Source organism: Chaetura pelagica, unplaced genomic scaffold (genome assembly GCF_000747805.2).
Source record: "Chaetura pelagica isolate M959 unplaced genomic scaffold, ChaPel_1.0 scaffold135, whole genome shotgun sequence".
In the NCBI taxonomy this organism is placed as follows: domain Eukaryota; kingdom Metazoa; phylum Chordata; class Aves; order Apodiformes; family Apodidae; genus Chaetura; species Chaetura pelagica.
The window spans coordinates 4,770,534-4,782,436 of NW_009953649.1; the positions used below are offsets into that span (position 1 = coordinate 4,770,534).

The 11,903-nt window shown below is 41.0% G+C and overlaps 3 protein-coding genes across 3 annotated transcripts in view; 2 read left to right on the forward strand and 1 right to left on the reverse strand.

Annotated features, from left to right (window-relative positions):
- ACAT2 (acetyl-CoA acetyltransferase 2) overlaps positions 1 to 3,697 on the forward strand; it is an 8,723-nt gene extending 5,026 nt beyond the window's left edge. Inside the window, exons 6-7 of the mRNA XM_009999988.1 lie at positions 2,761 to 2,871; positions 3,426 to 3,697. Coding sequence (XP_009998290.1) covers positions 2,761 to 2,871; positions 3,426 to 3,593 — 279 coding nt within the window. The 3' untranslated portion in view covers positions 3,594 to 3,697. The remainder of the gene's footprint in view (positions 1 to 2,760; positions 2,872 to 3,425) is intronic.
- Positions 3,698 to 3,838: 141 nt separating this feature from the next.
- Positions 3,839 to 11,259, reverse strand: TCP1 (t-complex 1). Its single transcript, XM_010000017.1, has 12 exons — positions 11,193 to 11,259; positions 10,489 to 10,574; positions 9,887 to 10,015; positions 9,230 to 9,327; positions 8,823 to 8,933; positions 7,955 to 8,136; positions 7,482 to 7,608; positions 6,984 to 7,159; positions 6,134 to 6,257; positions 4,838 to 5,030; positions 4,391 to 4,554; positions 3,839 to 4,140 (listed from the first exon to the last, which is right to left on the reverse strand). The coding sequence occupies exons 1-12, from the start codon at positions 11,257 to 11,259 to the stop codon at positions 3,927 to 3,929; spliced, it is 1,671 nt and encodes a 556-aa protein (XP_009998319.1). The 3' UTR covers positions 3,839 to 3,926.
- Positions 11,260 to 11,717: 458 nt separating this feature from the next.
- Positions 11,718 to 11,903, forward strand: part of MRPL18 (mitochondrial ribosomal protein L18) — a 7,730-nt gene continuing 7,544 nt past the window's right edge. Inside the window, exon 1 of the mRNA XM_010000018.1 lies at positions 11,718 to 11,889. Within this exon, the coding sequence (XP_009998320.1) occupies positions 11,718 to 11,889 (172 nt within the window). The remainder of the gene's footprint in view (positions 11,890 to 11,903) is intronic.

The window sequence follows — 11,903 nt, forward strand, 5'->3', positions numbered from 1 at the left end:
TCATCTATCCACCTAGTTACTTCCTCATAGAAGGCTGTAACATGATTTTCCCTAGGTAAAACCATGTTGACTGCTCTTAATGACCCCCTCATCCTTGATATGCCTAGAGATAGTGACAAGAACAAGTTGTTCCATCACCTTTCCAGGGATGGAGGAGAGGCTGACCGGTCTATAGTTACCCGGGTCCTCCTTCTTGCCCTTCTTGTAGACTGGAGTGACATTTGCTATCCTCCAGTCCTCAGGCACCTCTCCTGTTGCCCACGACTTACCAAAGATGATGGAGAGTGGCCTAGCAATGACCTCCACCAGTTTCCTCAGCACCCGTGGGTGTATTCCATCCGGATCCATCAATTTATGGATGTCCAGATTGCTTAACTGATCCCTAACCCAATCCTCATCTACCAAAGCAAACTCCTCCTTCATCCTGACTTCTTGAGCTTTAGGGATCTGGGGCTCCTGGGAAGTTTGCAGCAGTCAAGACAGAGGCAAATAAGTCATTCAGTGCCTCTGCCTTCTTTATATCCTCTGGCACCAGGGCACCCACCTCATTCAGCAGTGGGCCTATATTGCCTCTAGTGTTAGTTCTATCTGCAGTGTATTTGAAGAAGCCTTTTCTATTGTCTTTTGACCTCACTAGCAAGGTTTAGTTCCAAGGAGGTCTTAGCTTTCCTTATTGCCTCCCTACATCCTCTGACAACAGTCCTATATTCCTCCCAAGTGGCCAGCCCCTCGTTCCATGATTCATAGATTCTCTTTTTCCACTTGAGATTGCTCAGCAGTTCCTTGTTTAACCATGTGGGTCTCCTGGCTCCCTTACTTGATTTCCTACCCATTGGGATGCTCTGATCCTGAGCTTGCAAGTGGTCCTTGATTGTTGACCAACTATCTTGAGTCCCTTTACCACCTAGTACCATCTAGTCCCTTGGGACTTCTCTTAATAATGGATTGAAGAGGCCAAAGTTGGCCCTGCGAAGTCCAGGGTTCTGGTCCTGCTAGGTATTCTCTTCCTCCCACGCAGGATCCTGAACTCCACCATCTTGTGATCACTGCAGCCACGGCTGCCGTTGACTGTCACCACCTCCAGCAACACTCCTCTCCTAGTTGGTTTGTCCACCATTTGTGTCAAGAAGTTATCATCAATGCACTGGAGGAACCTCCTAGACTGTGCATGGCTGGGTGTGTAGGCCTTCCAGCAAATATCTCAGTAGTTAAAATTCCCCTGGAGGACCAAGGCCTGTAGTTGTGAGGCTGCTTTCAGCTGCCTGTAGAAAGCCTCATCAACTCCCTTGTCCTGATCAGAGCCCCACAACTGTATCACCCATGCCAGCCTGCCCCTTAATTTGTACCCACAGACTTTCCACTTGCTCCTCATCAGCCCCTGTACAGAACTCAATATATTCTAGTTGCTGTCTCACATAAAGAGCAACTCCACCGCCTTGCTTTGCTGACCTGTCTTTCCTAAAAAGGACACAGCCATCCATGGCCACATGAGCTGTCCCACCATGTCTCTGTAATTGCCACCAGATCATAACCTTTAGACCACACACAGACCTCTAGCTCCTCCTGTTTATTCCCCATGCTGCCTGCATTGGTGTGCGGGCATTGCGAGCTGAGCACGCTGGTAAATTCACTCAAGCTCTGTGGCATTTAATGGGAAAATCAGAACTATCACGCTGAAGCTTTCTCTCACCAGATCTCAGATTATTCTTTTAACTCAAACCGACTATTAATTATTACAGTTCTACAATTTAAACTAAAAACGTGTACAGACAAGCTGTATTTAACAGCACCTATAATTCTATAGGTACTCTGAAAAAGGGCACACTACTTAATATAAACTTTGTAATGTTACCAAACACTTCACACCCTCCATATACCATCAGTTGATCTCTTCAGAATTTCACAGTAGCACTTCATAGTGAGAGAATGACTAGGCAATGGATTGTCGTCTTGCAACAACATAGTAAATCTTTAAAAGGTAAGACTTTTCCCAGAGGGTGAATGGTTTCCCTACTGTCTTTCTAACAGTAGAAAGAGACCCTCCTCGACTGTAGGCTTGGAGATGCACCAGCCTGGCTAGCTGCTTGTGAAACATCATTGCTGCAGGTGATTCTGCTGATAAAGCATTGCTGTTAGACAATTAGTAAAAGTAAAAATTTAAATACACAAAACATGCCTAAGCCTGAATTTAAGTAGGCAACTTTACCACAAGTTTCTCAAAGTGAAAATATGAGACAAACCATCTTCCAAAATAACCACTTGTGAAAAGCCTAAGTGGCAAGTTGGATCTTAAAGGCAGGAGTTACTGGACAAATTGCACTTGCCACTTGCCACTAATGGTCATTTCATTATTTCCTGTGTAAAAATCTGTATTAAGCACTCTCTTCTGGAATCAGACTTGTCCTGAAGAACTTGCCTTTAATATGTTAAAACCTACATTTGAAAACTTGGCTTGTTCTTTGAAGGGCATCACATAGGATTTAATTTCCACACTTGCACCACCACCACTAATGCAACACTAGTCATGATTTTTTAAGAGCAGCCAGTGTGTTGCAGCATTTTAATAACTTTTGCTGACACTGAAATTTGTCTTGTCCTCAAGATTTCTGTTACCAACCCTGACTATAAAACCCAATTTCTTTCAATTTTTTAGAAGTGGTGTATTCAAATTGCCAAAGTCTAATGAAAAGCTCCTGTTGGTACTGAGGAAAACCTCAAAGATTATAAAGCCTGGGTTTTTTTTAATATTTGTTTTCTTAGATTGACAAAGCCAGTTGGACTCTGGAACAAGTTGACCTCTTTGAAATTAATGAAGCCTTTGCATCACTGTCTGTTGCGATAGCAAAAGAACTTAAAGTAAATCCAGAAAAGGTAAGGAATACGTTTGAGGCCAGTTTGCCTCCTGCAATTAAAATGTGTTCTATTCTGTGCATCTGGGTTGTATTCCAAGGAGGTGAGAAGGGTACATCATTTTGCCTTAAGCAAAAAAGAATGGGAACCCCAGTAGGCATTTCCTGAAGCTGCTTGCTAGCAGGTATGTTGTTTCCCAGCTAAACAGGCTACAGCTGTATTACAGTGGCTCTAGAGAACTGCCTGAGCATACTTGTAATTAACCTCAAAATCTGAACTTGTTGCTGAAGTGTATTTGCCACGGCATTCTTCCAGCACGTCAAAAAGTTCAGGTGTACCTCTCCTCTCCCTGAATTCACCTCAATTAGCACATTATCTTCTCCAGAGTAAAGATGTACCCTTTTCCAAATCCTAATTCTAACAGCTGTCACACCTATGTTCAACTTCTTGAAAAGTGTGGTAGCAGTTCCAGGCTTTTCTCACCATCAAGGACTATATCCAGCAGTCATTTATGTTGAAACTGAACTAAGGTGGTTAAATGATTTCTTAACCTTCTGTGTTTGCTTTCTTTTTAGATCAATATCCAAGGTGGAGCTATTGCTCTTGGCCACCCACTTGGTGCATCTGGTTGTCGTATCCTTGTTACTCTTCTACATGCGCTGGAACGAACAGGTGGAAAACGTGGTGTTGCTGCTCTGTGCATAGGAGGAGGAATGGGAATAGCTATGTGCATTGAGAGATGAATGTGAATGAAGGGCTAGTGCTAACTAGCTTTGAAACATTTACTAATAAACTAATAATCATGGAGCTTATGTACATTTGTTTCACCTAAAATGAAATAAGCTGACTTTTTGCCACTTAAATCACAGCTATCAACAGCAAGATTAGCAGCTACTCCAGGCATTCTAGCTGTTAACCCACCCTAGAATTTAAATTCTCAATGCAAGTACCAACCTCACTTCCAAAAGTTAATTTGTTCACAGGAAAATAGCAGCAGCATTCAACGACTTGCTTTATTAACATTTTAGTTACAAGAGTGGGAAGTGTAAGTTAGACAAACATAAATAAAACCTAAATTAGTCTTCAAGTGCTCCAGAATGAACTGCATCCTCATAGCACCCTCTCTCTTCTTTAGTTTCAGGGTGCAGCTTAATAAGATCATCAATTCGAAGAATAGTAATTGCAGCTTCTGTTGCAAACTTGAGGCTCTTAGTTTTAACCATAGTAGGTTCAAAGACACCAGCTTGCTTGTTATCACGAGGTTTTCCGTTGATCAAGTCAAGACCAATCCTGAAAAGACAAAATACTGTCAGAGAGAGAAGCAGGAGAACTGAAGTATAGTTGAGGAGTTGGCTGTTTAACTACTACTTGATCCCAATGACTAATACACAGGACTGAAGGACAGAGGGAGAAGAAGAGTTCAGTGATAACCTAAACCCTTTTACATGCAAATTGTGGCTCAGTAACTGGCAGAACAATTTTCCACCTAACTCACCAACCCACTTCACCTTTACCAGCCTTCCTACAAGCAGATACTTACCACTTCAGGTTCTTGCGATCTGGGTTAACCTGAGCCTCGTTATGGAAGGCTCTCAACTTTGCAACGAGATCTGTCGCATCTTGAGCAGCATTTACTGCCAATGTATTTGGAATTACTAAGAGGGATCTTGCAAATTCTGCTATTGCAAGTTGTTCACGTGATCCCTAGAAAGAGAGAAGTTTTAAAACCAACTGCTGCAGGAAAGGGAAAAAATACAGATAAAGACTGTCAAGAAGTTAGGTGTTTTCACAGGTAAAACAAATTCTTCGGCCAAAGAACCACACAGCCTCATCAGAGAAACAATAACTCGTATCTGCCATTTTAAGGAAGCATCTTACATTCTGTAATATGATTAGGTTTTTATGAACCACAGAACCAACTTAGCATAGAAGGAGCACTGGCCTAGTCTAACACATACACACTGTTACTTCTTTGTGCAAGACTTACCATGCTGGTTGCATAATTTTCCAGATATATTGACAGTGCTGCCTCCACAGCACCACCACCAGGGACAACAGACTTGGATTCCAATACCCTTTTAACAACGCAGAGTGCATCATGTATAGATCGTTCCATTTCATCACACATGAAGTCATTAGCTCCTCGTAAGATAATTGATGCTGAAGTACGAGCCTTTGTACTAGGGAAAAAAACCCACAACTCAGCTGTATTGAACAGAAAATAAGATATATCTCTTCTTTATGACATTTTTCTTTCAAAATAAGTTTCAGTTAAGTCAGACTCTTTTCAACCTTTAAAAGAATTTCCTAACATCATTATGTACTTTCTAGGATATGTACATTGTCACTTAGTGAGTCAGTATTTACGTTCTAATACCCAATAATCCAGTTTGAGTTTTGTCTTTTGGAGAAAACTACCTGACAAGCATGACAGACATCTTCCTACCAAATAAGGGGAAAATGTAGTTTCATACTATGAAAAGTTCTTTGCATAGCCATCAAGTGAGCTAATCACTGCCAGTATTACTGTATAAGCGGTCATGTAACTGCTACACAAGGGCCATGGTCACAGTATTTCACTCACACAAAAATTAATTACAGAAATTAAGACTGAGAAGGGATACTGAAACAGTGGAAAAGTCAGTATCCAAGGTGTGTTCTTGTTAAACAAACTGATACTCAAGTCTTCGGATACCAGACAGCAGTGGCATACTGTACACATCAAGGAAAAATACCATGTGTGTTGACAATAACTATTGCTCTTCTTACCCATTAAAAAAATACATATACTCTTTCAACAACATGGTCCATTTTATACTACCATGCAGATGACTGGTTAAATGAAACCAGCACAAGCAAACCCTGTCTTCCACTACAATCAGGAAGATCTTGCTTGCACCTCCTCATTCACATGAAATTACTCAGATGGTGCCCATTTCCCTTTACTGTTTGTAACAAGAAGCCAGTGTGATCATCCTGCTAAGAGACAGGTAGAAGAAGTTGGTACAAATGCTGTAGCAATGCTTTTAACAATTTAATGATTTTTATTGTAAATGTTAGAAAAAAATTGTTCATAAACAAAATGTTAAGTCTAACCATCTGATTGTCTTACATTATGGTTAATGAAACAGGTGTCCAACCCCAACAGAAGGTATTAAATACTGATACTTTCACCTCTGGCTTGCAATGGACTTGTATACTCTTTCTCACATGCACATGGAAATAAATAGGATTTTATCTCAAACTTAGTGAAAAATAGAAGTATTTTTAAAATGATCCTTACTTCTTGATTAAAATCAGCTCATCATCACAGATTCTCTCTTGAATAACCTCTTCTGCCTGTCCCAGCATTACTGCTTCAAAACTCTCCTCACCTTCAAGGTTTGCAAGGGTTGAACATATGGTTGCTTTAACAAACAAAAAATTGAAATTAGCAGTCAATTTCAGCACATCCTTTTTCAACTTACCAGGACAGGCACACAGAAAGAAAAACAGAAATTGAAAACAGAAATTAAAGAAATGTAAGATTTTTCTTAAATTCAATATTTCTAATTATCAAGTAGCAATTCAATATTCTGCAGTTTGTAACTGATACTGTTCCTTTTGCTCAACTTTTAACAGCACTTTTCCACAGCTAGTGTAAGTTCCTCTACTTAACCACAATGAAAATGCTTTCTTGCAAATTCAGTGATTAACAGACAAAATCCGTACAGGACAGGATTTTTTTTTCAGTATGTATTTAAAGATTTAAGAATTTTTCATTTGTCTTCAACTACTTAAATGAGGCACTTAACTCTCCAGAGTCTAATGAACATGAGGTTAATAAGAACTCCTAAACAAATACAGATTCTGGCTCCCATTTCCAGAAGACAGTCTTCCCAATGCAAACCAGCACTTTGCTTCCCCACCCCCCACTGTGTATCTTCAGCAGTCAGCTCTTATGGTACTCATCTGCTTGGACACAGTGATCACCTAAATGCAACAGTAAAATTCAAACTTAACAAAAGGCATGGCTTTCATGTTACAAAGCCATATTTTTAAAATTTGTTATTTATTCCATTAATAACTGCTTTTACTTAAAAAAGATAAATACAACAAAAGAAAAAAACCTAGATATTTTTATATGCACACACCTCCAGATGCCTTAGCAATCCGCTTCAGGTCCTTTTTTACAACTCTTCGTACTGCCATAGCACCAGCATCAACAAAGTATTTCAGACACATATCATCAATACCTCCAGTGGTGAGAATAACATTGGCACCAGTGGCCAAAATCTTCTGAATCCTTTCTTTGGTAATATCTGATTCTCTGCAAAGATTAATTCAAAGTTGTGAAAATGTATTTAAAAGTCTGCAATCACATTCTGTCAACCCATTTCCTAAAATCTTGATGCAGAGCTCTGCAAAGAGAGGGAACCATTATACTTGGGCATCTCAAAGGCTTACTTACTGCTAGTTCTGCCTCCAGAAATGAAGACTTTCACCATCACTCTCTGTTATTGTTGGGAAATGTTAACATTTAAAACACAGTCACTTATTGAACTCAGTAAAATTTACCTCGAGCCACCTCAACTGAAGTGACCAAAACAAGCCTGTGAAACCCCGTCTCATTTACCCAAGCTTCCACACACCTCTGCCTTATCTGGTCCAGCTTCTCAGGGTCCGAGATAACAACCTGAACACCAAGCTTCATTTTTGCTTTCTGCAGGCTGAAGTCAAGGCATGCAATCTTTGCATTAACTATTCTCTTGGTCATACCTGATGAAAAAGAGTAAGAAAAATCATGTGCAAAATATAACACTTCCTACAAACTTGGACACTGTCTCCTCACAAGGGAGGTGCTTATGTTCCTGAAGATCAGTGTTGCCATGCTGACAATGAGCTAGGGAAACTACAATAACTACCAACACTTTGTGGATCACTACTGGCCAGCAGACTGCAGCCAAGAAACCACTGGGGAAGCAATAAAGCTCTTCTGTGTTCTTGTTTTATTGCTGTGGAATTGAAACCCACACGATTTGCAACTCATGCAGTCAGTAAGCAGACCCACGCAGAAAGACTAAGAGGACTGGGCTCCCACAGACACGGAGCAGTGGCTTCTTACCCTGTGAGCCCACCACGCAGTTCAGGGCGTAACCGTTGACAAGGATGCTCTCCTTCTGGCTGCGGCCGTGAGCCTTCAGAACGTTGACCGAGTTGATGGGGTACCGAGCCTGGCCCTTCTGGTCTGTGTACTTAACAGCCAGTGCAGCATCCACCACCATGTTGGCAAAGAAATCACCGTCACTGCAGTGCTGTTAAGGTTAAAACTGAAGAAGGAAATTAGGATTACACATAAGGAAAAAAAAGTCACCGACAGTGCCTCAGTTAAGTGTCAAAAACTGTTTCCAAAAAAAGAACTCCAGAAAAGTATGTAAATGCTACCTTTCTTTACGGTTCCCTTAGAGGAATGGTTAAATTCTAAAAGGTGAAACACTGGTAAGAAAATTAGGAAAGGCTAATGAGATGCCTGCATTTTACACACTTTTTGTTTCTGAACAAAAATACCTATCCTGTGGTCAGTCTGCACTCCTCCGTTAGCATGACAACTGAAAATGCAGGTCTTGCTGTGACTGTGAAGTAAAACGCAACCTTCTTTCCTCTAATTTCAATCCTCAGGTTCTTGACTTCTGTATTGCACTCTTACACTAACCCAATTCCTTACCTAGTGTCACTGGCATCGTAAAGACACATGGCACCATCACAGCTATTGTGACGTGCCCAACCAAATTTCAGTAAATTTGAAGAGTCTGACTGTAGTTTCCCATGCCAGGTTACAAGATCTGTGAAACGTTATTCACACCATTTATAAAAACAACAGCTTGAATACTACAGCACATTGGTAAAAACTGCTGCAAAGGAAACTAGCTTTGCTACTCATGCTCTCCAACCACTCATTCTCACTAAAATAACTTGATCAAGTTAAAGGATACATTCCTATAATTTTAGAGGACATTGATGTTTTAGCAGCATTAATTAGGCACTCCCTGCCCAATTCATCTGTGTTAATAATAAGATTTTCATTGATGTAGCGAACAGCTTCCCTGGAAAATAAAGAAAACTACGGTAAGGAACTTCACCCTAACAAACACAAAAATCTTTCAAGTTTTCAGCCTTCCTAAATGTTACATTTTTATGTGAGACAACAGAAATTCAAAATAAACACAAAACCTCCAAATGAACAAAAAAGCCCAAAACACACAAGGCAAAGCAAAACGCTGCATCCACTTTTCACCAAGAAGTCTGTACTAATGCACCCAAAAGTCCATAAGTAAACAAAAAACATGCAGTTGTTGTATGTTAAAAAATGTAATGTACTTCAACTGTATTAGTTTCTTACTTGCAAGCAAGTCGGTATCCACCAATAATGGACGTAGGATGAATTTTCTGTTTCACTAACTCATCTGCATTTTTTAGAAGCTCTGCAGCAATGATTACCTGTTTGAAATACAAACATTAAATACACATATTACATAGAAGCACAATAACTACCTTTTGCCATCAAATGGCAAGTATAACCACAAATAGTTGGCCACTGGATGTTCAGTGTAAAAAAGTACTTGCAACTTGGAATCACAACAGTTTCTGACACCAGGTAAAAAACATCTAATTCTGCCGCCCCTCCACCTTGTCCAAAGTCTCAGACAAGACTTCAGCACTCAACATCGTCATTAGTCTTTAAATTCTCATGGTTGTTAGAAATTAAGAAACCTAATTCAGACTCCATCCTCAACTTTCCAGAAAGGAAAAAATAAATAATGAAACAGCAGTAAGCAAATTCCATTCCAGAGCACCAGCTGCATATGGAAACTAGCATCTCTAAAAACCCGCTATCTAACGTCTTTATTCTGTAACCTAGTTAAAACACATGTTTATATGCAGTCAACTGCAAGGTTTTTCATTCTATCTAGTTGATCCACATTGCATCAAGATTCGTAACAGATAAACCAAAGCTGCACTGTGATAATGGACTTTCAGTGTTAAACTTCCCACGTACCACTGAGGTGGTCCCATCACCAACTTCTTTGTCTTGCAAGTCTGCCAGCTCACAAAGAACTTTTGCAGCAGGGTGTTCCACTTCCAGCAGTTTCAGAATGGTTGCACCATCATTGGTAATGGTCACATCCTGATTTTTACAAATCAAAGGTTAATACAAGATATATTTCTATTATGTTTTTACTGTTGTGCTTCATATTACTTATGCAAAAGAAAGTAAACTTTTCCTTGCAAATGCCCAAAACCCCCCCGATTTATACCAAATGTTTACTGCTTCTCATTAGCCAGGAGTCCCATTCTAAGAACAGAAATGTTACTGCTGCAGAATCAGAGATTTTATGTTACAGAAACTGTAACCTTTTGCACGTACTGGGTTAGTAGTAGTGCAGTGATTACCCTCTAATACAACATTTTATTACAGTTGCATGTAAAACAACAAACTTCCCTCGTTTGCTTTAAGTATTTTGAAATATGAAATACAGCTTTAAAGTGGCTACTGGATTATTTTCATTATTTTTTTGTTGCTTCTTATACAGACACCACACACAACACATAAATCAAGACCATCAACAACCTGACACTTTTTAAAGAAAGCTTACTTACCCCAATATCATCCACCAACATCTTATCCAGACCAACTGGACCAAGAGAACTCTTTACGATGTTGGCAATAGCAGATGCAGCAGTAACTGAATAAAAGAAAGAAAAAACTTTAATTTTTCCTAGTTCAGAGTGATTTGGGTTGACAAGAAAAGCTGCAAAGAATCTGTAATTCGGAACATCTAGATAAAGTGACCTAATTTAGGATTAGGTTTCACCCTAGCTAAGCTAGCAATGGCTTGCTGCTATTAAAAAATAAAATCTGTGCCAAACATCACTCTCCTCTCCAAGCTATTTCAGCTAACAAACCTGGCAAAACTAAACCACCAGAAAAGAATAGTTTTCTGCTAGCTTGGTAACATGGAGGACACTACTGAGGTCAGAAGAGCTATGGTGGTAATTCAGCAGTACTAACACGTCTTTTTGGTCTCCTTAGGTCTGTGTCTGAAACAAAGCAGCTGTTCTGCAACTACTTAAAAAAAAAAGTCCAAAGTGACCTTTTAGTCACTACTAAAGTGACTACTTGTTGAAAGTATGTTCTGCCAACTTCATATAGGAAAAAGATACAATCAACCTTTTCCTTCAGACCGTGGCAAGCTTTTCTCTATCCCACAAGCATAGCCACTTAATCTGGAAATTGAAAAAGTGGTAGTATAATGGGAATAGTGACAACACAGACATACACTGTGAATTTCAAACAATGTAACTTATTTTTATTTTGGAGTAAATGCGGCTTTCTGAACGGCATAACCGTGGTATCATCAAAGACGCCATTACCAAGTGCCTCAGTAATGAAAGTCTCATCCAAACTGTTCTGTCTTAAATATCACTAGAACTGCATGACTATCACGACCATCAGAAAACAATCTTCGCCTCCTTCCTTTGTCTCTCCTACTCAGAAACTGAGCACAGCCTCGGAATTTGCAGCCTTTTCCCCGGATTTGTGACAAAACCCTGAGAAGTATGGAGCGTTTCCGAGAGCTAACGACATCCACCTTGAGGGCAGACCCCACTTTCGGAAGAAGGTTGTTTTCCTGTGAGCTCGCTCAGCCGCCCCTTCCCCACCCTAGGCCCCCTCGGCCAGTCTGCAGGCTTTGCCGGCTGAGGCCCTACAGGATCGGGCTGGAACGGAGCTCACCCCGGTCAGCAGCCGCCCCCCTCCCGGTGCGTGATTCTATCACGACAAGGAGAATGAGATGGCCTCCCCGCCGGGCGGGGCGCGGGATGGCGGGATGCCGTCCTGGCGCGGCCCCGCGCCCCTCCCGCACGTCCCAGCCGCCAATGTTCGCCTCCCCGTGAAGGCTGCGCACAAGCAGCGCCCCCCGCCCGCCCCCCCGGCGGCAGTGACCCGAGACCGAGGAGCTGGCGACAAGGCCAGGCCCTTCCCTGGGGGGGCAGAGGCGGGTGAGCACATGGCG